This window comes from Diorhabda carinulata, chromosome 6 (genome assembly GCF_026250575.1).
Source record: "Diorhabda carinulata isolate Delta chromosome 6, icDioCari1.1, whole genome shotgun sequence".
NCBI classification, from domain to species: domain Eukaryota; kingdom Metazoa; phylum Arthropoda; class Insecta; order Coleoptera; family Chrysomelidae; genus Diorhabda; species Diorhabda carinulata.
Genome location: NC_079465.1, coordinates 30306059 through 30334047, shown reverse-complemented (window position 1 = coordinate 30334047; position 27989 = coordinate 30306059). Strand labels below are relative to the sequence as shown.

At 29.1% G+C, this 27989-nt stretch overlaps 2 protein-coding genes across 4 annotated transcripts; one reads left to right on the top strand and one right to left on the bottom strand.

Annotated features, from left to right (window-relative positions):
• Positions 1 to 414: 414 nt before the first annotated feature.
• On the top strand, positions 415 to 22373 carry LOC130895262 (uncharacterized). Of its 3 annotated transcripts, none has more exons than XM_057802484.1 (9): positions 415 to 542; positions 2082 to 2384; positions 7506 to 7817; positions 8380 to 8540; positions 8733 to 8991; positions 11106 to 11798; positions 15775 to 15945; positions 17889 to 18100; positions 18157 to 22373. In XM_057802484.1, exons 2-9 carry the CDS (start codon positions 2212 to 2214, stop codon positions 18276 to 18278), a joined length of 2103 nt encoding a protein of 700 aa, XP_057658467.1. In that variant the 5' UTR covers positions 415 to 542; positions 2082 to 2211; the 3' UTR covers positions 18279 to 22373. The 3 variants fall into 3 exon arrangements, 2 of the variants coding, with proteins under 2 accessions (XP_057658467.1, XP_057658468.1); XR_009059453.1 differs by lacking the exon at positions 15775 to 15945 and having other exon boundaries at positions 421 to 542; positions 18157 to 18952; positions 19218 to 22373; XM_057802485.1 differs by lacking the exon at positions 15775 to 15945 and having other exon boundaries at positions 421 to 542.
• Positions 22374 to 23485: 1112 nt separating this feature from the next.
• LOC130894897 (uncharacterized) lies at positions 23486 to 27484 on the bottom strand. The gene is made up of 6 exons (XM_057801926.1): positions 27266 to 27484; positions 26958 to 27182; positions 26757 to 26912; positions 26387 to 26700; positions 24815 to 25919; positions 23486 to 24001 (listed from the first exon to the last, which is right to left on the bottom strand). The coding sequence occupies exons 1-6, from the start codon at positions 27386 to 27388 to the stop codon at positions 23840 to 23842; spliced, it is 2085 nt and encodes a 694-aa protein (XP_057657909.1). The 5' UTR covers positions 27389 to 27484; the 3' UTR covers positions 23486 to 23839.
• Positions 27485 to 27989: the final 505 nt, after the last annotated feature.

Sequence of the window (27989 nt, the reverse complement as noted above, 5' to 3'; positions counted from 1 at the left end):
CTATATATTGTTTAATTTCTTCTTCTTTTTTAGAAGTACCTTTACTATGAAGATGTACAGTTAGTAAAATTAAGAATCGATTTCGATTCAGTTATGAATATATAATTAACTGAACGTTTAATCTTTTCACCAAACCCGAAAACTGATTCGTGATCAATTATTGGCATTAAAATGTTATTAAAAATTTAGAACAACAATTTTGATAGTACACTTGCGATTGGACCCTAAACTGATTTGAAATCGTACCCGCGAACAAAGTAGGGTGCATTCCATTAAGCACTCACGACAATCATGTTCACGATCAAACGCTCGCAGTGGAACACCCAAAAAAATATTTCAGACCCCTTGGAATGCACCAGTAGTTTAATTAGTTGGTTAAACTGGTGGAATTTATTCCTGTAAATAGTCAATAGTGACAGTGGTTGTCAGTTATGTTAACAATGGCGTGTACTATGTATTAGCGAAGTGTCAAAATTTGTGCTTTTAGAGTTTCGACTAATAGTTTGTTGATTTCTATTTGTGTAAATTTAATTTTATTAAAGGTATGTAAATTATTTTCATCTTCGATAAATTTGAGGTATTACGCGTTACGTCTTCCTATTTGTTTGGTTAAAATCGAAATTTATAATTACTTCTCGATTATTTACATACAGGAAATATAATTAATTTGGATTTAGACGTTTTATAAGATAGGAGAAAAAAATTGTAAACGTATGTTGAGGTTCTAGAATGTTATCATATTTTTACAAATTAACAAATAGTAATTTCTGTTTAGATGTTTCAAATTATTGTTTTTTATTTTGTTGAATGTACTAAACATATTCCAGGAATACATTTAATTACAAAAAGTAATTAACCCGTTTATTTGGTAGATAAGATTAAGCTAAATTGTAGTTTTTTCATCACTTTTAAAAATGATTTTTTTATAAATTAGGTGTGTTATTGGTGAACTAAACTTTTAAATTTCATTCATGCTAAAAAAATTTAACATAAGCCAAGTATTATCATATTACAGATAGAAAAACATATTCACTTTGGTAGTTTTATGTTTTATTTACCGAAAGGTTATAATAAAACTCTATTATCTTGATTTTACATAATTTAGACAGACATATTGACTTAATAGCTTTTAATTCACGTCAGTGGATAAATATATAAAAGTTTAACTAAATTCTAGTTAATATTTGTTTTATTTGGTGTGAACAATAAGAAAATTTTTCATAGATTTCAAATTGAAATACATTTGACTATAATACATTTAATTTAACTATAAAGGTCCAAAAACATTTGAAATTACATTGAAACAAGTGGAATATTGTTGCATAGCAAAATGAGAGTGAAATCAACTAGAATGTTTGAAATTCTGTAAGAAATTCTGAAATTAACTAAATCTGATAGAAAATGGGAACATTTGAAAGCGACAGAGAATTGTAGTACTGAGTAATATGAAAACTATTGAAATTTGTGGAAAATGGAATAAATCTAGCCAAAATAAAATAAATTTGATCAAAATAAAATAAATCCACTTGAAATGAATTTAATATTAAACTAAAATTATCTAAAAACGTGTAAAATACTATTGTAATTAACAGGAAACTATTGAAATTTGTATAAAAAGAAGAAAAACGGCAATAAATTGAAAACTATTGAAATTCATTTAAAAAAACTTTAAAATTATGAAAAATAAAATAAATTCACCCGCTACAATATTAATTTTAACTAAAATTAAGCGAAGACGATTAACTACATCTAAATTTTAACAAAAACTTGTAACAAACTCCAACTCAACATCCATAAAATAAATTAATGGACTACAGGGTGATTTTCTTTATAATTTTATTATCATTATACTTATCGCGTGATGTAAGTGAACTTTTTTAATTGTTCACTCGAATTTATGAATCATAATATATTTATTATCTTGTTTGGGTATATGTTTATCGCCAAATACAAATTACTGCTTTTTATTATCGAGTTTTATTACTCCTATTAAGCGATTGCAATATTTATACAACTCCTGCGTATACAGATAAAAATATACAGAACGTTTCCGTATGTTTTTATCAAATTTTTTGTTACAGATCGTTCCTACAAACCGAAAATGTCGTATCGGATTTTTTCGCAATTTTTTTTGTTGTCAATTAACGTATTAACAACAAAAAAAATGTCGTAAAACCAATATCGCGGCTAATTTGGCTGGGATCGGGCTGCATGACAAACGGCCGAGGCGCCGGTATGGCGTCATTCATGACGAAAAAGAAGAAATATAAATTCCAAGTCGAAATATGCCTCGAAGAGTTATTGGAAGTTCCGTTCGTATCTGCGGTGCTGTTTGCCAAATTGCGCTTGTTAGATGGAGGTAATTTCCAAGATCACAGCAGCAGGTGAGTTTTTTTTTATTGAAAATTTTCTTCTTTTTTATCGTCTGCGTGCATAATCGTAATTATAGAACGGCCCCCGTATATTGCGTCGTTGCCATAGTGACCGAAATATTGCAATATAAACGGAAATCGAAATTTTTGAATAACCTAATCATTATTTTTTTAAGGGTAAGTGTATAAGGGGTAAAAAGGAAATTTTTCATGAAATAATAATGATTAAGAAGCCGATTAAAGTGTACCGATCAAAGAAAATGAAAATAATTGAGTTTCAATTACAGAAATAAAGATATAAAAAAAAAATTGTGTGAAATTAGCCGAAAAAAAGTACAAATTCACTGAAAAACGTTAAAGAAAATGTTAAATTCCCTAAAATGCAGTGGAAGAAATCTGAAATCACTTAAAATGAAGTGAAATGAACTAAAACTAACTAAAAATTTGTAAAATGCTCTAGATTCAAGTGAAATTAACTAAAAATAACTAAAAAATTATGAAGTGCACTAGATTAAAGTGAAAATAACTGAAAAATTTGTGAAATGCACTAAACCAAAGTTGAATTAACTAAAATTAACCAAAAACACTATAATACAGACTTAAATAAAGTGAAACTTAATAAAACCTAACCGAATTTGCATTAAAATGAATTGAACTTAACTAAAATTGACTGAAAAATTATTAAAGAGCCCCAGATTCAAGTGAAATAAACTAAAAATAACTAAAAAATTATGGGGCGCGCAAGACTTAAGTGAAATTAACTAAAAAATTGTGGTGCACAAAGTTTAAGTGAAGTGAACTAAAAATAAGTGAAAAATTGTGAAAAGTACCAGATGGAAGTGAAATTAACGGAAACTAACTGAATTTGCATCGAAACAAATTGAATTTTACAGAAAAAAAACTATAAATTCCCTTAAATTGAGGCGAAATTAACTAAAACTAAGTGAAAAACTACAACGGCGCTCAATTAATGTGAAATTATCTGTTGTGTTGTGAAATTAGAACTAAATTCAAGAGAAATAAACTAAGAAATTGTGAAATGCACAGGTGGAGTTAACTAAAACTAACTGAAAAACTCTATAAAGCACCTAATTGAAGTGAAATTGCTTAAAACTAACTGAAAATTTATAGAACGCAGTAGGTGCAAGAGAAATTAACTAAAAATAACCGAAAAATAACTCAAATCCTTTAAAATATAGCGAAATTAACTAAAACTGACTACAAAAATTGTATAAAGCACCTGATTAAAGTGAAATTATTTAAAATTAACTGAAAAATTGGGATATGCACAGAGGGAAATCTATGAAGCACCTTATTAAAAGGAAAATTTTATAAAATGCAGTGGATTCAAGTGAAATTAATTAAAAATAACTGAAAAATTGTATAGTGCACTAAATTAAAGTGAAACTCACTAAAATTTGCATTTAAATAGAATGATATTAACTAAAACTAACTGAAAAATTGTGAAATGCACTAAATTAAATTGAAATTAACTAGAACTAACTGAAAAGTTGTAAAATGCACTAGATTCAATTGAAATTAACTAAAATTAACTAAATCTGCATTGAAATAAAATTATATTAACTATAATTAACTGAAAAATTACGAAATGCACTAAATTAAAGGAGGATTAACTAAAACTTACGTAAAATAATATTAAGTACACTAAAATTGAGTGAAATTAATAAAAAATCTCATAAAATGCTTCAAATTAAAATGAAATCAAATGAAAATAACCGAATTCACATGAAATTAATCAAAACGTACTAAAAAAAAGAATGGAATTAACTAAAACTAACTAAATGCTGACATAACCTAGATTAATCTTAGTGATAAAGTATATTTGACAAAAAAATGACGTAACTAATTAATTAACTGAAAAAATACTGACATTTAACTGAAAAAAATTTTTTTTAAAAGGTAAAGGGGGTTGTGAAACATTATTTTATTATTAATAACAATTTATTAGCACTTTTAACTTTTTTATTTCAATTTTTCGATCCACTTTTTTGAGAATATATTATTTATACGTCGTTTCAAATTTTTTATCGTTTTCTTAGTGTACATTTGATATGTATTACCGTCAGTTTACGTCGTCTGTTATCGATTGTTCATTAATGTTTTTGAAAACTTGGGTATCATCCAAATAATTAACCAATTCAATACTTCATTTCGTGTATAGTTGAAAAAGTTTCCTGGCCCCAATAATTACGTCATAATTTCAGGAATTTTATCCATATATATACTGGCCGACAAAAATATAATCGAAAATAAACTTCCTGTTTTGTTTTTTTATATAAAAATTAAAACTTTGGACTCCCAAGGAATAAATTCACTACAATTATTGCTGTTACCTTGGAATGATGAACCAAGTCCAAATTACCGTCATTAATTTTATGTAATAAATCAAAAAGTGCCAATTCAGTTCGTCCTTCGACGTAATCATCAACCCTCGTATACATTAATAATTACTCCAATTCGTGGTAATAATTTATAAACAACTACAATAAAACCTGATTCAATAACAATGTAAAAAAATATACGTCAATCAGATCGAAATTTAACGGCTACAGTTTATTAATATTAATTAACATTTGACCTATTCTCTTTTAAATAATTGGTGTACTTGAACGCGTTACCTTCGCTAATTTGCGTTACCCTTATATACATATCCCGATGTATTTGCGTTACCTTTAAATTTACAACTCGTATTATAACCTAAATTCTATTTTTAAAACACATAAATTTGCTATCTGTTTATCGTTCGAACTTTTCTCAGAATCCATTGTTGATATTATAAGTCTTCGTGTTATTGTTAAATTTAGTTAATTGGTTCAATAGAATCGAAATTTTAGTGAAGAACGTTCCAAATTCACCTTATTATTTATAGAAACCGTATATTTAAACATTCTATTCTAAATACGTTAATTGTATTAGATTCGACGAAATTTACGAGGTCTTAATTTGCGTTACCTTTATTAAATTCGATGAATATGTCGCGTTACCTTTATTTAGTTGTTTACTAATGCCACGTTGGGTTTTTTAATAACTGATAGTGCGTTACCTTTACAGACTATGTACACAAAATTAGTTAAAATGCGTTACCTTTCCAAATAATCTATATCTGCTTGATACGGTTATCGATAGTTTTGAACTTTTTTGTATATATTTATTCATAATACCGATACATTGTTTCCGAGAAATTCGCGTTACCCTTATTTTTTTAAATTAGCGTTACCTTTTTTTTTTAAATTTATATATAAAGGTAACGCAAATCGCTATATATGAATTTAATCACCGAAATTGACGTTTCCTTTATTTTATATAATCATTCATTGTTTACTTGTACAGGGGCGTGTTTATTATACGTGAACATGATAATTTTGTTTTGTTTTTAGTTTTAGTGAGTCTTTTCCTTTATATTTTGATTGTTTTGTATCATTTTATCATTAAATTGTAATTAATTTGATTTGTAGATTTGGAAGGAAACGTTTGTTTTCAAATCAACCTATTTGACCTTCTTTCTTATAAATATTTCCTTTTGTTTATCAAAAAATTTAATATTTAAAATATTTCGTGACAACAATCGAGGAAAACGTTTACTTAATTGTAAGAAAAACCAGTTTTTGCGTTACCCTTTTAATTTACGTTACTATTCAAATAATTTCCTTGATACAACACGAATATTTGCGTTACCTTTTTATATATATCCGGATTTACCTTTTTGGAGCTAACTTACTCGTTTAAAAACATTTGCGTTACCTTTATGTTCATAAACGACATTTTTCATTGTTTATTTTTCTGCTAGAAATAGTAAAACTACCGATTTTCACGCAACCGTTTGAATTTCCATTTGTTCCAAATTAGCGTTACCTTTTTGTATTCAAGTTCATTTAATACTTCAATCCAATTCGCGCTACCCTTTGAAATTTATTTGGATGATAATTTCTTTGATTCAAAACAAAAATTTGCGTTGGCTTTTTGTATATCAGTTCATTCAATTTCTCAATCTATAAACTTACTAAGAATCACGTTTCCTTTTTAGTTATTTTGGATTAAAAATAATCTATAAATTTATTAAGAACCACGTTACCTTTTTGGTTACATTTGATTAAAAATCAAAAACTCGTATTTGCGTTACCTTTTGTTCAATAATCTATAAACTTACTAAGAACCACGTTACCTTTTTGGTTACATTTTATTGAAAATACAAAACTCGTATTTGCGTTACCTTTTGTTCAATAATCTATAAACTTACTAAGAACCACGTTACCTTTTTGGTTACATTTTATTGAAAATACAAAACTCGTATTTGCGTTACCTTTTGTTCAATAATCTATAAACTAACCTAACCTAACCTAACCTAACCACGTTACCTTTTTGGTTATATTTGATTAAAAATCAAAAACTCGTATTTGCGTTGCCCTTTGTTCAATAATCTATAAATTTACTAAGAACTACGTTACCTTTTTGGTTATATTTGATTAAAAATCAAAAACTCGTATTTGCGTTACCCTTTGTTCAATAATCTATAAATTTACTAAGAATCACGTTACCTTTTTAGTTATATTTGATTAAAAATCCAAAACTCGTATTTGCGTTACCTTTTGTTCAATAATCTATAAACTTATTAAGGACCACGTTACCTTTTTGGTTACATTTGATTAAAAATCAAGAACTCGCATTTGCGTTACCTTTTGTTCAATAATCTATAAACTTATTAAGGACCACGTTACCTTTTTGGTTATATTTGATTAAAAATCAAAAACTCGTATTTGCGTTGCCCTTTGTTCAATAATCTATAAATTTACTAAGAACTACGTTACCTTTTTGGTTATATTTGATTAAAAATCAAAAACTCGTATTTGCGTTACCCTTTGTTCAATAATCTATAAATTTACTAAGAATCACGTTACCTTTTTAGTTATATTTGATTAAAAATCCAAAACTCGTATTTGCGTTACCTTTTGTTCAACAATCTATAAACTTACTAAGAATCACGCTACCTTTTTGCTAAGTTGATCAGCTAATTAATAAATTTTCCGTAAACTGCGTTACCCTTGGGTGAATAATGTGATAAAATTTTCGTTTCCAATTCCAAACTTGATAGCCGCGGTGTTGTCACTTTTCTAGACAAGAAGTACAAGATCACAAAGTTCATTGGGGCGCTAACTTTACCTTTCCGTGTAAAATGATGGCGAACGCTTCGACGGGTATAATGGAGCGTTGCATCCTTAGAATATCTATTCGTAAGGAATACAAAGGAGGCAGATCTTTCACAAAACTCGGTTTCGTCGACTTGAACCTCGCGGAATACGCTGGTGCCGGTCTTATCCACAAGAAAGCTTTGTTGGAAGGCTACGACGCCAGGCACAGGCAGGACAACAGCATGCTGAAGTTCAAGATCGAATTGAATATGATTTCGGGTGATATACTGTTCAAAGCGTGAGTAGAGACTAATTTTTTTATTTTTAGATTAAAACAAAGATACCAAAAACGGCGTTACCTTTAATTTCGTACATAATTCATACACAATTTTTAGGAAATTGCCTTATTTTGTTACGTTACCTTTAGATTGATATATTCATTAAAATTTGCGTTACCCTTCAGCACAATTTATAGGAAGTTGCGTTACCTTTAGATTCAGACCCAAGATTTGCGTTACCCTTAAACATAATTTAAAGGAAATCGCATTACCATCACCCTCAAATTCTGTTTTTAAGGAATTGCGTTACCTTTACTAAAATAATTTGTTTGATTCAACTTTCAAGATTTGCGTTACCTCTAGATTTATTAATATATTCAACAACATTCAGATTGCTTTGAATCATATTTTTTGCGGTACCTTTTTATATCGATGTTTCCCACACTTGAAGTTGTTTTTGTATATTTTAATTTTTTAAAATTCCGTTACCCTTAAATATACATTCTACTTAACCGAAAAATTACGTTATATTTGTTATAAAAATATATACACAGCGGATATAGATAAGTGTCGTATTTCTAGACCTTCGCCATCTTTAAAACATAAACAAGTAAATGTTGAAGAAACTAATGCGGAACAAAGGCCTGACGAATTTTCCAGCGGCTCTTTAGCCGGCTCTATAGCCAGCGGTAGCTCGGGTTTTGGTAGTCTACCAAAAAAAAGACCCGCACTTTTATCTTCAGGTAGGTGAATCGTTTAGTTTTAAATCGAGAAAATTTTCCCGTTTCCCCCGTATTTATGTTACACGAAATCGCGTTACCCTCAGTTACATAATAGTTAATTAAATGAAATTAGCGTTACCTTTAAAAATAGTGTGGTGCGAATTATTTGTTCGAGGGGGTCCTAAATCGTCGAAAATTATTTTTACATTTCAGAATTAGTGATAGGTCAAACTTTGACTGAAAACAATGCCCCCGTATCTGTATCTACGGATCACGTGAACGATAATCATCCGATCTCATCGATTCTTTCGCATTCTGATCAAGAACCCCAAGAAACGGCGGCCTTGTGCGAACACGGCCACTCTCGGAATTCTTCTAACACTAGTCAACTATCGAAGGCCTCCGGTTATAGCAGTATTCAGTCACATTCGCATAGCAGGCAAAGCAGTAGCGGGGATTCGGGGCATATCAGGTAACGCAAAATAAAAATTAAAATGCATGGGAAAATTATGTTTATTAATTTTTTTATTTATAGAAGGCGTTTCGGGTAAGAATACGGTTTTTTGGTGGAAAATACGAGGGTGTTTCGAAAAGTAAATATTTACTTTTCGAATTTTTTACATTAATATTTTTTTAATTTTTATTTTTTTTTTTAATTTTGTAGATTTTTCTGAACTCCATAGTCGTCCCAATTTTGTTTAAAAAGGCTCAATTTTTAAAATGTAATTATGAATTTATTATTAAGTGATGTATTAATTAATATATCAGTGGCGTACTAATTATTTTTATGGGTTATTTTTGAAAATTTCTAATTTTTTTTAAAGAAAAAATATTTTCACCCACAATTTCACGTTTTTATGATTTTTCTGCGCTTCATAGTCGTGCGGAATATTTTTTTCAAAGGTGCAATTTCGAAAATTTTGTCGTAAAAATTGATGGGGGGACATTTTTTATAATTTTAATTATTCAAGTTTTATTTTTCGGGTTTTAAAAATATTTTCGTCCAATATATTCGTATTTTATGGATTTTTCTAGACTCCCCATAGTCGTGCGAAATATTTTTTTGAGGGATCCAATTTAGAAAATTTTATTTTTTATTTAATAAACTGAATTGGTAATTATTTTCAAAGGGTTTTTCGGAAATATTTATTTTTTCAGTCATTTTCGAGTTTTTTTTTTTGAAAAATTTTCCAGTAGAAATTATTTTTAAAGGGTTTTTTCTAGGAAAATTCAATTTTTCCAATTTTATTTATTTTTTATAAATAATTTAAAACATTTTTGACCCAAATCTTCCGATTTTTAAATATTTTTCTAGACTTCATAGTCGTGCGAAATATTTTTTGAGGGGTCCATTTTAGAAAATTTTATTTTTTATTTAATAAACTGAATTGGTAATTATTTTCAAAGGGTTTTTCGGAAATATTTATTTTTTCAGTCATTTTCGAGTTTTTTTTTTGAAAAATTTTCCAGTAGAAATTATTTTTAAAGGGTTTTTTCTAGGAAAATTCAATTTTTCCAATTTTATTTATTTTTTATAAATAATTTAAAACATTTTTGACCCAAATCTTCCGATTTTTAAATATTTTTCTAGACTTCATAGTCGTGCGAAATATTTTTTTGAGGGATCCAATTTAGAAAATTTTATTTTTTATTTAATAAACTGAATTGGTAATTATTTTCAAAGGGTTTTTCGGAAATATTTATTTTTTCAGTCATTTTCGAGTTTTTTTTTTTGAAAAATTTTCCAGTAGAAATTATTTTTAAAGGGTTTTTTCTAGGAAAATTCAATTTTTCCAATTTTATTTATTTTTTATAAATAATTTAAAACATTTTTGACCCAAATCTTCCGATTTTTAAATATTTTTCTAGACTTCATAGTCGTGCGAAATATTTTTTGAGGGGTCCATTTTAGAAAATTTTATTTTTTATTTAATAAACTGAATTGGTAAGTGGATGTATCAGTGGCGTAGGAATTATTTTCAAAGGGTTTTTCGGAAATATTTATTTTTTCAGTCATTTTCGAATTTTTTTTTTTTGAAAAATTTTCCAGTAGAAATTATTTTTAAAGGGTTTTTTCTAGGAAAATTCAATTTTTCCAATTTTATTTACTTTTTATAAATAATTTAAAACATTTTTTACCCAAATCTTCCAATTTTTAAATATTTTTCTAGACTTCATAATCGTGCGAAATATTTTTTTCAGGGATCCAATTTAGAAAATTTTACTTTTTATCTAATAAACCGATAGATAATTCGATATACCAGTGGCGTAGAAATTATTTGGAAAAATTTTATTTTTTAATTTTAAATTGCGCCTTTTTAACAGAGTTTTTTTGTTTTTTTTTTTGATATTTTTTCAACTTTTTCAATTAAAAAAATGTAATTTTGCGATAAATCAACCGATATACCAGTGGCGTATCAATTAAACCGCGTCTAATATAATTAATTAATTCCCAGATTACCCGAGACGTCCTGTATATAACTCCGTCCGTAAAAAAAACGTAAATTAACGTATTTTCCTCTATCTACAACATCGCGCGCATGTTTTTTTTTTGTTTTTCTCTTAATTTTTCTCTTTTTATACCAGGAACCTACAAAGCAGATCGGTCCGCGCGTTTCGTTGTTCCTCAGCCGATACGAATTTAAAATCGAATCGCAAAATGAACATCCCCAATACGATTCTATCAATAAATAACGAAAACAACCGCCCGCAACCCCTAATTACCTCCACCCCTAATAACAAAAATCAACCCGAAAGCGACGCGAGCTCCCTATACGGAACCCCCCCCGCCACCTATCAAAGTCAGTGCAGTAACGACGAATACAAAACGCCGGAAGTTAGTTTCGATAATAAAAGCGAAGTTTTCTCATCGAATTTCAACGAATTGCAAAAATCTTCGTCCACTTCGGTAGTCGAAAGGATAAAAAACGAAATGTTGACTTCGGACGAATTGGAATACAGGAAATCGGATAATACGGCCGATAGGCGGCGTAACGATCGAACCGGTGCGAACCTGCGTTCGAAAAGCGATTTCGAAATACCGAAAATGCCGGTCAGGTTGCCGGAAAAGAATTTCAGTAGTAAATTTTTCAATTCGGATAGTTTGTTTTCGTTTTTGACGCCGCGACCTAAAAGGAAAAGCGTCTGCGAAAACGACGGTGCTTTCAAAGTACCGGTCGTTAAATATTTACCGGAAGTACGTAGTACCACTTCGATGGGTTCGCTTCGGTCTGGTAATTCGAACAACGACGAACGCCTTTGCGTACGAAACGTTGAAAGGTATGAACATATTTTTTTTTTTTTTCATTTTTTTATTCTGGTTTCGTTTCTCCATTTTTTTTTTTGCTTTTTTTGTGTTTACTTTTACTAATAACGTCGATAGTTGAACTATTTTGTGGATGGGGGGCTGATTTATACCACAAATTGACAGAAAACGTGCAGTAATGGATAAATAATTGACAGAAAATTGCGTTAATTGACAATAAATAACAGAAAAACACAGAAAATGAGAAAAAACCGGCATAATATGACAAGAACAACACTATATTGTTAAAAAATTGCACTAGCATAAGGTTAATTGACAAAAAATTGGATAATTTGACAAAAAAATTCAATTAGGAGAAGAATAATTGTCGAAAATTACGAGAATTCACGAAAAGGACAACCTAACCTAACTATATTGTTAAAAATTTGAAAAATTGACAAAAAATGCATTAGAAGTTGAATAATTGACAAGTAAATTGCAAAAAAGGTACAAATATGACTAAAAATTTCAAAAATTGACAAAAAAAACACGGAAATGAAAAAAAAATTTGGTAGCTGATGAATTGTTGACGATAATGACAAAACATTATTGCAATGACAGAAGGAAATTGACAGAAATTTTCAAAAGTTGATAAAATTTTGCAATAGCAGACGGATAATTGACAAATAATTGATATATTGACGAAAAAACTTTATTAGCATACGAAAATGACAAAAAATTGCAAAAACAGATGGATAATTGACAATAATGACAAAAAAATTGCTGTAGCAGATGAAAAATTAACAAAATTTGCAAAAATTGTAGTAACAGATAAAAAATTGCGAAAATTGTCCAAAAAGACACGAAAATCACAAAAAATTGCAATAGCAGATTGATAATTGACGATAAAGACAAAAAAATTGCGGTAGCAGATGAAAAATTGACAAAATCTGCAAAAATTGACAAAAAACTGCAGTAACTGATGAAAAATTGACAAAAAACTGACAAAAAATTCCAGTAACAGATGAAAAATTGACAAAAAATTCCAGTAGCAGATGAAAAATTGACAAAAAATTCCAGTAGCAGATGAAAAATTGACAAAAAACTGCAGTAACTGATGAAAAATTGACAAAAAATTCCAGTAGCAGATGAAAAATTGACAAAAAATTCCAGTAGCAGATGAAAAATTGACAAAAAACTGCAGTAACTGATGAAAAATTGACAAAAAATTCCAGTAGCAGATGAAAAATTGACAAAAAATTCCAGTAGCAGATGAAAAATTGACAAAAAATTCCAGTAGCGGATGAATATTAGTATAGATTGAAAAAAAATCTCATTAAATAACAAAAATAAAATGTTGACAATAAATTCCAGTAGCAGATGAAAAATTGACAAAAAATTCCAGTAGCAGATGAAAAATTGACAAAAAATTCCAGTAGCAGATGAAAAATTGACAAAAAACTGCAGTAACTGATGAAAAATTGACAAAAAATTCCAGTAGCAGATGAAAAATTGACAAAAAATTCCAGTAGCAGATGAAAAATTGACAAAAAACTGCAGTAACTGATGAAAAATTGACAAAAAATTCCAGTAGCAGATGAAAAATTGACAAAAAATTCCAGTAGCAGATGAAAAATTGACAAAAAACTGCAGTAACTGATGAAAAATTGACAAAAAATTCCAGTAGCAGATGAAAAATTGACAAAAAATTCCAGTAGCAGATGAAAAATTGACAAAAAATTCCAGTAGCGGATGAATATTAGTATAGATTGAAAAAAAATCTCATTAAATGACAAAAATAAAATGTTGACAATAAATTACAGAGTAGATGGATAAATTGAAAAAAATCATTACGGTGATAGAAGAATAAATGTCAGGGAATGCTTGAAATTAGCGAAAATTTCCGCGGGGTATCTTCGATAATAACATTGTATAGGAATAAGTAGAATTGACAGAAAAAATGATCGTGGTTGACAGAAAATAAACAATTAATTGACAAAATATTGAAATGCCACTTCGAAAAATTGACAAAAAAATCTACGAAATATTTCGAATTTCAACATCGACAAAAAATATCTAATAATTGAAAAAAATATATTGAGCTGGACATCTCGAGTATTAAACTGGTTAAAAATGTGTAGAATTGACAAAAAAAGTCATCCTGATTGACAGGAAAGCTGCAAATACATATGAAATTGACAAAAAATAATTGAGAAAAAAAGTGATTTAACACGCAATATGATAAAATCGTCAAATTGACAGAAAAATAACTGAGAAATATTTGGAATATATGTATGTACAAAATTTTAGCTACATGCTATGTTGCCAAGTTCAAAAATTGTCCAATATTTATTGTCTATATTTTAAAATAACAACAAGATCGTTCAACTCGACACCATTTTATTTTCCTTTCCGTTTAATTTGTAACCTTTCTTTCTGGTGTTTTTTTTTTCCTTCTTCTTTTTTTAATTTCTATACCCATCAAAGAATTTCCAGACCTGGCATTGGGCGTCGCAAATTCGTACGTAATATCATTACATTTAAACACAAATCATCTGTTCTGTAGGTTGAAGGGTTAATTTTTTACTAACTATGTAGTAAATATACAGGGAGCGGATAAAAAAAATACGAAATACGATAAACCATAGAATTTAAGATACTTCCTGTATATTTGCGCGTGGAATCGAGAATTAGATGTACTTGAAAATTCGAGGAAAAATTCTTATAATTGAGGTTTTCATGAAAACGATATCGATAATTGACAAAAAATGATATAAATTGACAAAAAAATTCCCTAAGATAGAAAAAAAACAAGTTAATTTAATTAATTGACAAAAAAATTCACCATGATTGACAAAAAAATGCAACAAAACAAGTTAATTCAATTAATCGACAAAAAATTCACCTAAATTGACAAAAAATTACAACAAAACAAATTATTTCAATTAATCGACAATAAAATTCACCTAAATTGACAAAAAATTACAACAAAACAAGTTAATTCAATTAATTGACAAAAAATTCACCATGATTGACAAAAAAATGCAACAAAATAAGTTAATTGAACTAATCGACAAAAAATTCACCTAAATTGACAAAAAATTGCAACAAAACAAGTTAATTCAAATAATTGACAATAAAATTCACCCATAAATTCCATGAATTGACAAAAGTGTTATGGTAAATTGTCAATATAAACGTTTTGTACAAATCCATTAAAATTTTCAATTGTGAATTTTTTCGTTTCCCTCACAAATAGCCATATAAATACATTACAGATGAAATGTTGACATTAAAATCCATGGATTGACAAAAAATTGCATCAAAACATGTAAAGTCAATTGATTGACAATAAATTGCAATTCTTAATTGTAAATTTTTTCGTTTTTCTCACATTTCTCGAATTATGTATAGAAAATTGACAATAAAAAAGCGAATTGACAAAAAATCATCATTATTGACAAAAAATATAAAATTCTTAATTATCAATTTCTTTGTTTCCCTCACAAATGGCCAATGAAATGCATTATATGTAGACAATTGACAATTAAATGCGTTAATTGACAACAAATTCATAATTATTGACAAAAAAAGCACCACAACATATAAAGTAAATTAATTGGCCAAAAATTACATTTCTTGATTGTCAATTTCTTCGTCTTCCTCACAAACGGCCAATAAAATGCATTATACGTAGATAATTGACAATTATATGCTCGAATTGACAAAAAATTAATAATTTTTGACAAAAAATTGTAATTCTGAAATTTCAATTTCTTCGTTTTTTCCACAAATGGCCAATGAAATGCATTATGTATAGACAATTGACACTAAAAAAGGTGTATTGACAAAAAATCATCACCATTGACAAAAAAATTGCGTCAAAACGTGTAATTCGTGTAATATAAGAATTTTTCACCGATTTCCATTATTTTCTATTTTCCTGTTTAACTAACACAATAAAAATCTTTCGACATAACATATCAAAGGTGTTTGGCGTGTGGTTTGCAGGGGCATGCAACATCGCAAACTGTTGGACGGCGTTTTATCGGCAGGAAAATTAACTCCTCTGGCTAACAGTCCCGACGATCAAAATTCCAATCTTATTATCGTCTCGACAACATCGGACGTTTCGACGGATTCTCAGAATTTGAATTCGACGAGACGACCCAGCGTCACAACGTTAGTCGTTTGTTTTTTTTTGTTGTTGTGTGTTTTGCGTTTAGACGTTGACAATATTGTCGCTTCCGCTTGTCGCTTATTTTTGACAGCTTTCTTAGTTTCCGACCATTTTATTGTTTCGTCTAGCCATCGAAATATATTGACAATGACGATTGACAAAAAAACTGTGGCGGAATTAACAAGTGATCCAGTCGATTGACAAAAAATTGCAGTGACAGAGTTAAATTTATGTAATAGAAGACATATGACACGGCAAACAAGTCTGAATTGACAAGAAATGTCAATAATGAAAAAATTGACAAAAAAAATATAAAACTTTTCTAGAATTGACAGGAAATATTAACAATTGACACGAAATTATACTATTAAGGGATAGGATCGACAAAAAATTACAATTCAGTCAATTGACATTATTTCACAATGCTAAATTATCAAATTAACAGATAAATTATTACTGTACATTCCCCGAATAACAAAATTGACAAAAAACCTGATGGAGTAGATGGTTAATTGACAAGAAAATGCATGATCGACCAAAAATGTCAACAGGGTCTTTCACATTGTAGTATTGACTAGAAAGACGCCGGTTTGACTAAAAAAATCGTCAATCGACAAAATATTTTAATAGAAAATTGACAGAAAAATAATTACGACTCTTAGCGAATTACAAAATTGACAAAAAAATAAAAGGATTGACAAAAAACTGTTGGAATAGATGGTTAATTGACAAGAATTTGCATATATTGACAAAAAATATCGACGAGATCCAAAATAATTGTGACAAATATTAGTCAATTACAACATATTTTTAGCAAAATTGACAAATTGAAAAAAAAAGCGAATTATAAAATTGACAATGATAAAACAATGCTCGAGTAGATGGTTGATTGACAACTAAATGTATTAATTGACAAAAAATGTCGGCAGGATCTCTTAGATGATATTATTGACAAGAAATACGTATTATTGACTAAAAATTTGTCAGTTGGCATAATATTGATAAATTGACAAAAAATGTCCAAGTTTCTTGGGGAATTCCGAAATTGACAATAAATATACAAGGTTAATGAAAAAATTAAGATAATTACAAAAAACTGATAAAGTCAATGGTTAATTGACAAGAAATATGTAATTGTGACTAAAAAAATTGTCAATTGATAGAAAATTGACAGGAAAATAACAATTATGACATAAAACTGCTGGCTAAAGCGGTCAATTGACAAGAAATTGTATAGATATATCAAAAAATCGACGGTACCTTTTTAATGGAAATATTGACAAGATATACGCGCGTTTGACAAAAAAATTGACATAATATTTTCGTACAAAAGAATGACGATAATGATATATGTTAGATACAATTGTCACATAACAAAAATTCGCACGAATTGACAAATAAATTTGTCAATTGACACGAGATGTTCATGACGATATATATCAATATCGTCATTTGTTTGTCAGTTGCATAAAATTGACAAGTTGCATGAATTGACCAAAAATATCGAAGGGGCTTTTATAATTATGATATTGACAAGTACGCGCGTTTGACATAAAAATTGACAAAAACATTACGGTAATAATATATATTGGGTAGAATTGACAAAAAATCGCATGAATTGACCAATAATGTCGACGGGCCTGACTGAATATATACGAAATTGACAAAAAAATCACATCCCGCGATTGACAAAAATTTAATTGACAAAAAATCGTAGTAGCGGATTACGACATTTATTTTATACGGAACTAACGAGATGTATACAGAGTTAGTTGAAAAAACGCTATTGACAAGTGACAATTCAACAAATACCATTGACAGTTGACAATTAACAGCCACTGACATTGAATGGAGATAATTTTGTGACGCAATTATTTCCTATTATTCGGCACGCACCTCTAAGTTTGGTTCTTCTTCTTTTTCATGTGGAAAAACCATTTTTTAGGAACCCGAGCGCCGGTAGTCTGGTCATTTCGGAAACGGGATCGTTAGACAGGGCGAAAGCGGCCTACGAAAGGCGAAAGAAGAACCAATGTCAAGATACGGACGCCGTCGGTATACCGGGACGCGTCGAAAAGACCAGAGTCAACGTCGAAGATCTAGTTGAAGATTTATTGAAGAATACGAATTTGGAACAACCCGACGATTCGGCGGAAAGTAAGCGAATTATCGATGATTTTTTTATTTTTTTCAATTTCTTCTTCTTTTTTTAGCGTCCGGTCTTCAATTGTTCATAGCCAAAGACGGTACGGCGGCTCTGGGGAACCACGAGGTGAAGTCGCAAATGTCCGCCGGCGTACAAGTATTCAAGCAAGTCGTAATGGACAATAGGTAGCCTGAATAGCCTTAACTGCGTCGCGCGCTATCGCTAATTATCATTATTATAAATAATGTTGTTGGTTTCGACGCCCGGCGTCGATCGTGTGTAATCAATACATGTTGATATTATTGTTGATATATATATATATATATATATATATATATATATATGAAGATACAAAACTAGAGAACGTACTGTATAGCATATATCTATACGATTTTTTTTTTTTAATTTTTAGCTCCGAAAACGTCATTTTGACATTTTTTTTTATTGATATATATTTTTATTTGTATAGAAAAAAGCATCACGAAATATTACGAATGGGCAATTTGTTTTTTTTTTTTTTTAATGAAAATGTATCGGTCAAAGTCTCAAATTACTAAATTGACAGAAAAACTCATCGTGATGATTGACAGAAAAACTATTGATTCGCAATTAATTGACATCGATTGTTTGCCGAATCGATAAATTGACAATAAATACGATATCGACTGAAAAGTACAAAATTGACAGAAAATCTAATCATAATTGACAAAAAAATTGCGGAGACGCAGTGTAATCAGGAAGGAAGGTATTGTCAATACATTGATTTGACAAAAAATGCCTATGGGATATCGAAAAATACGAAACTGATGATAAATTGACATCATATTTCATCATAATTGACAAAAAAGTTGCGGAGACGCGGGGTATTGACGAGAAATGCATTGTCATTTCATCTAATTGACAGAAAACGTCTATGAGATATCAAAAAATACGAAACTGATGATAAATTGACATCATATTTCATCATAATTGACAAAAAAGTTGCGGAGACGCGGGGTATTGACGAGAAATGCATTGTCATTTCATCTAATTGACAGAAAACGTCTATGAGATATCCAAAAATACGAAACTGATGATAAATTGACATCATATTTTATCATAATTGAAAAAAAAGTTGCGGAGACGCAGGGTATTGACAAGAAATGCATTGTCAATTCATCGATTTGACAAAAAATGCCTATGGGATAACAAACACTATGGAACTGATAAAAATTGACAAAACATTTTATCACAATTGACAAAAAATTGCGTAGACGCAGTGTATTGACGAGAAATGTATTGTCATTTCATCTAATTGACAGAAAACGTCTATGAGATATCCAAAAATACGAAACTGATGATAAATTGACATCATATTTTATCATAATTGAAAAAAAAGTTGCGGAGACGCAGGGTATTGACAAGAAATGCATTGTTAATTCATCGATTTGACAAAAAATGCCTATGGGATAACAAACACTATGGAACTGATAAAAATTGACAAAACATTTTATCACAATTGACAAAAAATTGCGTAGACGCAGTGTATTGACGAGAAATGTATTGTCAATTCATCTAATTGACAGAAAATGTCTATGAGATAACAAAAAATAAGGAACTGATCAAAAATTGAGATGAAATTTTATCATAATTGACAAAAATATTGCAGCGATGTAGTGAATTAAGGAAAATTGCATTGTCAATTCATCGAATTGACAGAAAATGCGTATGGGTTATAAAAAAAATACGAAACTTATGAAAAATTGACAAAAAAAATTATTGAGATGTATTTAATTGACATTAATCATTTGTCAAATTAATGAAGTTGAAGAAAATACCCGCAGGACATCTCAAAATACTGTAATGACAATAAATTTAAAATATTTACAGGAAAACTTAAGAGACGCAGGTTATTGACAAAAATTGCATTGGCGATTCATTGAAAATTGACATCAAACGCATATGAGATATCAAAAAATACGGTACTTATAAAAAATTGACAAAACTGACAGAAAAAAATTTATCATAATGACAAAAAAGTACAGAGACGTCGGTCGATCAAATATAGATAACTTTGACAGAAAATCTCATCATAAATCAAAAAAATTATTTACAAATAATTAATTGACATTAAGTGTTTGTCAACTTGACAAATTGACAGAAAATGCCCACATAATATCCCAAAATGCTATAATGACAAGAAATTTAAGGTACTAACAGAAAATGTCATCATAATTGATAAAAAAAATTGTAAAACGCAGTTTATTCATAAGAATTACAGAGTCATATTGAAGAATTTATAAAAATGCTATATTGATGAAAAAATAGACAAAATTGACAATAAATCACAATGATATACGTAACAATTGACAATAATTAACAAAATAAAACGATCAAATTTGAACATATAGATATAGGATCCTATTTACGTTTGTATAAGTTTCAAAATAACTGCTTCTTTTGAATTAAATTTTAACCAAACTCTAATGGAGATTCAACAGTAGCCTGTGTAAACGTAGGATAAACGTCATTTTGATTAAGATAGAGATGGGATTCTATTAACATTTTGAAAGTTCCAAAATAACTGCTTTTTTAAATTGAATTTTAACCGAATTCTTATAGAAATTCAACAATATCCTGTGTAAACGTAGGATAAACGTCATTTTGTATATTTAAAGATGGGATTCTATTTGCATTTCTATAGGTTTCAAAATAACCTCTTTATTAATTGAATTCTTATAGAGATTCAACAATTGCTTGTGTAAACGTAGGAGAAGAAATGTCAATTTAAATATTTAGAGATGGGATTTCAGAATCAGGTAGAATGAAAAGTAACAAACATTAAAATTTATTTCTACTACAAAAAGAGTATAACCTCTCCAAACGAGACACCCCCGTACATTTTCATCGAAATATTCGTATACATTTTTGAAAATGTCACAGTGACGTTCCGAGATTAGCGCGAAAGTATTATTTATTGAGATTGTACATTCTGTAGGAATTTAAAATCGTAAAAATTTATAAAAGTATTAATTTTTTTTTATACGAGGTACGATCAAAAGAAAACCGTGAATTATAGTATTCAAAATAAAGTAGAAAAGGGTCGAGTGTAAAGGGTAAAGGAATAGGGTCGAAACGTTCCTTTTCGCATAATTTTTTTTCACCGAAAATAACGTGATGCTAAATCTGGTGATTTAGGTGGATGTACAGGACTTTTGGTTGTCTAAAACACGCGATTTGTTACATTGTGTGTTGTCATGGTGAAAATTCATTTTTTTTATAGTTTTTTTTAACGTCTCTAAACACTTGTTTAAACTGACTTTTTTGAAAATTTTTTCCATATCACCGTATATTTTCGTTTCATTTTCATTTTTAAATCACTCATATCACTTTTGATTGTAGTTATTTTGATCGTTTTGTAAAGGTAGTGTGATAGCCGTTTTATAACCATCTGTGTAAACGTAGATTAGTCGTATTTCTACAGAAATATCAATAAAATTATAATTTTTCAATTTTAAATTATCAATTAAGGATATATAGATGTGGGGAACTATTAGAACGACTATATATTTGGAAATAACTATAATGAATGATAAAATAACTGATTTTCGAAAAATGGTGATTCTTAAAGACCAAAAATAATTATTTTGATATATTTTTGGAACCAAATGATCAATTTTGGATACTGGATCGCTTAACCTACTCGGAATCGCAAAAGAAATCGTTTTTTGTCAAAAATTTCAATTTTTTCTTGAAGAAATTTTTATAGCGGTTTCATAATAGCCTGTGTAAACGTAGAAATCGTCCCAAGATTGATACTTGATAATAGTGTGTGTGAACGTAGTAACTGTTATTTGAATGAGTCATTGATACTCAAATTATCGATTTTTGATATATAGAGATGGGATTCTATCGAAAATAAAAACTTATCGAACCAAACTTTGATTTTCCGATTTCCACTCCCAAACCTCTAATCAATCTTCAAAGTCACTGTATCATCACTGTATAACAGATTTTCACATTTCGATGGTTTTTCTGGAAAGGAAACGCGAGATAAATTAATTCACGTTGTTTTTTTCGATTACCCCTCGTATAATTATTGTTAAAAAATATCTAGTATTGCAAACGGATTTTAATTGATATTAGTAACCAAAAAAAAGGAATTTACATTTTTTTTTTCAAGTTTAATTTTTTGTTATAATGTAGTGAAGGGTCAAATATTATTATCAATTCCGTTATTTACATGAAATTGTAATTTAAAACGACGCTGTGTATATAATGAACAATATACGTTTCAAAAAATAATTTCGTTTTTTATTTTCCTTTCCTCCAAAGTTTTGAAAAAAAAATTATATGCCAGAGATAGGTGATAATTGGCTGTAATGTTTGTATGCATAGAGATGAGATACTGCAATTTCGAAAAACACTCAATAACAGGTCCTTAATTTTTGAAATTGAGTAATTTTGGATAAATACTTGAAATTTTCGAAAATACTCAATTTTATTAACCAACTTTTCCGTGGGACTCTAATTTTGGTTTTATAATGGCTTTTGTAAACGTGGGAATAGAATGGTTTCAGTATTCCAGAAGTAATTTTATTGAGAATAGTCTGTGTAAACGTAGTCGATTATATCAGTGATGGGATTTCGTTTAAATTTGAAAATAACCAGGTCCAAACTAGATTTTAATTGTTTTGAACTTTTTTATAAAAGTGGTCATTGATAATCGAATTTAATTTTAAAAATAACTCGTCTTCAAACCAGATTTCAACGATTTTTCGAAGGAAATCAACGGCAATTCAATAAGAGTCCGTGTAAACGTACATCTATTCGCCAACAATTATTATTTCGAGCAATTCTTGAAAAAAATTGCTATTTTTATTTGAAGGAATTCAGAGTCACAATGTTATAATAACCTGTGTAAACGTAGAAAGGGTCGCATTTACTAAAAACCTCTCAATTTAACAAATTACCAAAAATCAACTATGAATTTTTGTCAAATAGAGAGGGGAATCAGTCAGTCTCTAAAAGTTAAAAAATAACTAGTTTTTGAACAAAATTTTAACAGTTTTCTCTGAAGGAATTCAGAGTTATTATGTTATAATAGCCTGTGTAAACGTAGAAATGGTCGCAGTTAATAAAAACTCCTCAATTGAACAAATTATCAAGAATCAACTATGAATTTTCGTCAAATAGAGATGGGAATCCATCAGAATCTCTAAAAGTTGAAAAATAACTAGTTTTTGAACAAACTTTTGACAGTTTTCTGAAGGAATACTGAGTCACGATGTTATAATAGCCTGTGTAAACGTAGATTCGAATACATTTGTCAAAATCATGTTGAGCTCAATCTGTAGTCTCGAACATCGAATAATAATAGTGTGATCGAAAAATAATGGATACAAATAATACGAGGGTTATACTAAAAAATCTCTTATATTTGCAATTACATAAAAAAAATTGTTATCTATATATTTACAGTCTATACACATTTTTTTAAGACGCGCCAATATTTAAAATTAAGATAAATATAATATCTCCTACAAATCAATTAGAATTAATCATAAATATAAATAATGTACAGATTTTTAATAAATTTCGAAAACGTCAGTTAAATTTTTTTGTAAAACAATCTCGAAGCGAAAAAATCTACTTTTACGAGGTTAGTTCCGAATATTTCAACCAACAAACTAAATAGCAAGATAAACAATTGGATAGGACAACCTGTATCAAAATTAATTTAACTGAGGTTTTTTTTTAAATAGAAATTGTCATTCGGTTTTATTAGTCGATGTCGGGGGTTTTTTCTTCCCCTTCGGACTAGTTAGTGTTATCAAAGGAACCCTACGAGGCTTCTTCTCAATTATAATATCCACTGTTTTTTTCTGTGGAGGAGAACAGCTGTCGTCCTTGATTTCTATTATCCTATTTATCTAAATTAAAAATAAATTAGAGAAAAAAAAATTCGTGATAAATATATTTACTAAGTTTTTTGTAAACTAAAATGGTTCAAAATGAAAAAGGGAACACGTTTTAATTATTTTTGAACGTTTTATAGATGTCCCTTTACGAAAAATGTATGTTTTTATAATAAAATTAATTGGTGATTAATTTGGCGCCCAAAAGTAGGATAAGCTTACATATTTTTCTTGAAAATTCTAATTTTCTTTTATTTGTGCCCAAAAATTTAAAAAAATTAAGTTACAACTTGTTTTTAATAATAATAAGTGTTTCTAGATCTTTTTTAAGTTTTTTGCTACGCAAAAGTAAAAAAAAACTGGTAAATTGGGCACTGTCATTTAGAATTAGAAGTTTTTTGGTCTTTGTGGCATCCAAATGAACAAAAATTGGTGAATTGTACAAGATTTTCTTAAAAATTGGAAATTCCAAGCCTTTTTTCAATTTTTTGGTGCCCAATAGTAAGAAAAAGTGGTAAATTGGGCACTATTTCTTAGAATTAGAAGTTATTTGGTCTTTGTGGCATATAAATTAACAAAAATTGGTAAATTGAACAAAATTTTCTTAAAAATTGGAAATTCCAAGCCTTTTTTCAACTTTTTGGTGCCCAATAGTAAGAGCAAGTAGTAAATAGGGCACTGTCTCTTAGAATTCGAAGTTATTTGGTCTTTGTGGCATCTGAATTAACAAAAATTGGAAATTCCAAACCTTTTTTCAATTTCATGGTGCCCAAAAGTAAGAAAAAGTGGTAAATTGGGCACTGTCTCTTGCAGCAACCACAAACTCACCTCTTTATTTTCCTCCACACTTCCGACCCCGTCAATTTCACCGCTTCCTTTATCCGTTTCCCTTCGATCTTCTCGAGTATCTTCGAGTTGTAGACAAAAATCTTCGGTACGATCTTCATCCAAAACCACAACGTCCCCTTCGCAAACTTTCCCACCTTTCGTATCGAAACCGTCCCTAGCTTCGTCCTCGACCAAAGTCAGATCGATCTTCACATTTTGCTTAGTCGTTTTCTTCTTTTCCCCTGATCTCTTCAAAAATTCCAATAAGGGATTCGATTTTGTCGGTTTTTTCGATGGAACCACGTTTGGTTTCTTCGTTAATTTTTCTTTATTACTTTCAGTATTTTTTTTATTATCATCCGTTGGGGTTTCATCTATTTTTTCGATTCTGGTTTTTATTTCTTTGCTATTTTCTAATAGTACGACCAATTCGGTTGGTTTAGTATCTTCTACTCGTATCGGTACTATCCTTCTAGGTACCAATCGATTTATTTCTTCTTTTTTATCGATTATTTTCGATTTAACGTCGATTTTGTTGTTATCTTCCACTCTTTTCGGAGTTATCCTTCTCGGTATCAATTTTTTATTATTTTCACCATTTTCTTTATCTAATTTTTCAGTTTTAACTTTTTTTTGCGTATTCTGTACCCACTGTTGGATGAAACTAGGTCTCTTCTTAATTTCTTCTTTTTTATTGGTTATATCGATGTTTTCGTCCTTCTCTGTAACCTCAACGTCCAAAGTAATCTCTTCTTCTTCGTCTTCTTCTTCTATATCATCTTTTTCGTACAATATTCCTAATTCTTCTTTTTCGAAAGTTATCAAAGTGCAAAAACCGTCGGTTGACGATGCCACGAGGAGTAAACCATCTGAAGACCAAGTTAAATCGGTTATTCTGGTGTAGTGGATCTCGTGGAAACGTGCGAACGGTTTAGGTTGTTGAGTGTCGTAGAGGATGATGTCGTGGTCGGTACCAACGGCGAATATCATTCGATATGGTAGTTTTATAGAAGGCTCCGGACCGTTTTCCCTTTGTTGAAATAATAGAGGACAAAATCTCACCACGGTGCTACTTTGTCCGTCTAATGGTAGAACTGCAGCCGGTCTGGAAAAAATATTGAATAAATACAAAAAAATGGTGATATTATTGTTTTTTTTTGGCTCTAGAAAATCGGGAGTTCAATTTCTGGTGAAATTTTATCAAGATACAAAACTTAATATGGAAATTAAACTGTTTTTCTTGATTTTTGGTGGAATGTCACTAAAACTAGAAAAATAAATTGAATATTCAAGTATTTATAAATTTTTGGGTGAAATTTTATCAAGATACAAAACTTAATATGGAATTTGAACAGTTTTTATTGATTTTTGGTGGAATGTAACTAAAATTTCATTCAAATTTCTATTTTTGGTGGAATATCACAAAACTAGGCAAATAAATTTAATTCAAATTCAATAATATTCCAATTCCTGAAGTAATTTATGAAACAAATTAACAAATGAATAGTTTTTTTCAAAATTTTCATTTTTATATAGAGATCAACAAAATACATAGAAAAATTAAACACTTACTCAGTCCAATTATCCATGGTGAAAACTAAAGTACAATGAATCGCTCGTTTAGAATCATCCACGTGGAAATAACCAGAAGGTACTACCAATAAAGAACCATCGGGGCTGAATTGGAGCCTTCGAAAAAACGATTTAAACGTATCATCATGAAAATATTTACTTTCTTTATCATATAAACAATGGTCTATTGGTAGAGGTAATTTTCCTTTGTATATACGCGCTTTTACTTGCTTTCCACTTATATCAAATATCCTACACATCCTATCGGTGCTTATTGTAGCTAAAATTTGATTTTTTGGATCCCAAGCTACACCCTAATAAAAAATTATAACAAATATTCGATAATTACAAACAAGAATTAATTGCTTACTTGTACGAAACCTTTATGATCCGTCATTATATGATCCATTTTACCTTTAGAAAGATCCCACACGATCGAAGTATTATCAATAGAACCTGATAATAATTTCGAATTATCTACAGACCAACATAAATCGTAAATATCTTCTTTGTGCCCTCTAAAAATCTAAACGGGAGTTTATCGAATACAAATATAAATTTTTTGTTTAACCTTATAAACAATCCAAGTTTCTTTATCGTCATTATTATTTTCTAAAAGAGGAATATTGTCTGTTTTCAATTGCCATACAATAATATTAGCGTCGTCGTCTGCGGACGCTAAATAATTACCGGATGGTGACCATCTAACCGAATTAACTGATCGTTGATGTCTCGTCAAATCAGACACAACTTCTTGTTTTACAGAGCCATTTTCACACAAACACATATTCCATAACTATAATTAATAAAAATCGAAAACTTTCATACACTCTGTATACATGTTAATATATTTATAGGAAGGTTAAATTAAAATCTTACTAGTATATGACTGTCTCCACCACCTGAGGCTAATTTGTAAATAACATTAGAAATAGGATGAATATCGACGCTCAAAACTGGTTCTCTATTATGCCAAGATATTTCTGGGATTGTACACTTCATATCAATAGTTTCTCTTCAGTTAACTTGAGTCTTAGGAGATATATTGAATGTTTGAGAAAAAAACACGGTCACAGCATAAATTGGCGCCAAAAGTTTAGAAGTTCCAATTGACAAATTATATCTTCTTTTTTATTTCATATTTCAAGCATATTTTGACATTTCATTTAAAATCCACATATTTTAATAATTAACTTATTTACGAATATAAGAGATTTAAAATTTGTGATTTGTATATTATGAATTTTTCTTTGATAAAAATGAGATTAAATGAAAGTTACATCTATTTTAGAAAAATTTACACTATAAATTTAAGTTTATCTATGAGGTTTGACAATGACATTGTCATTGTCAAAAAATTTAATAATGCTTGTGACTCTATATGTTTATATTCCTTAGTATTAAAGTTTTGAGAGTGCAAATTTGTGATCATAAAAAGTGTATTTATATAGTCAGAATCAATAATGATTCAAAACTAATCTTATATAAAAATTCAATGTCTTATCAGATTGATGTAGAACAGGTATTCTATATAATTATTGTTTATCTATGAGTTCCTAAAACTCATTTTATGAATGACATTTGACTAGTTTATTAGTAATGC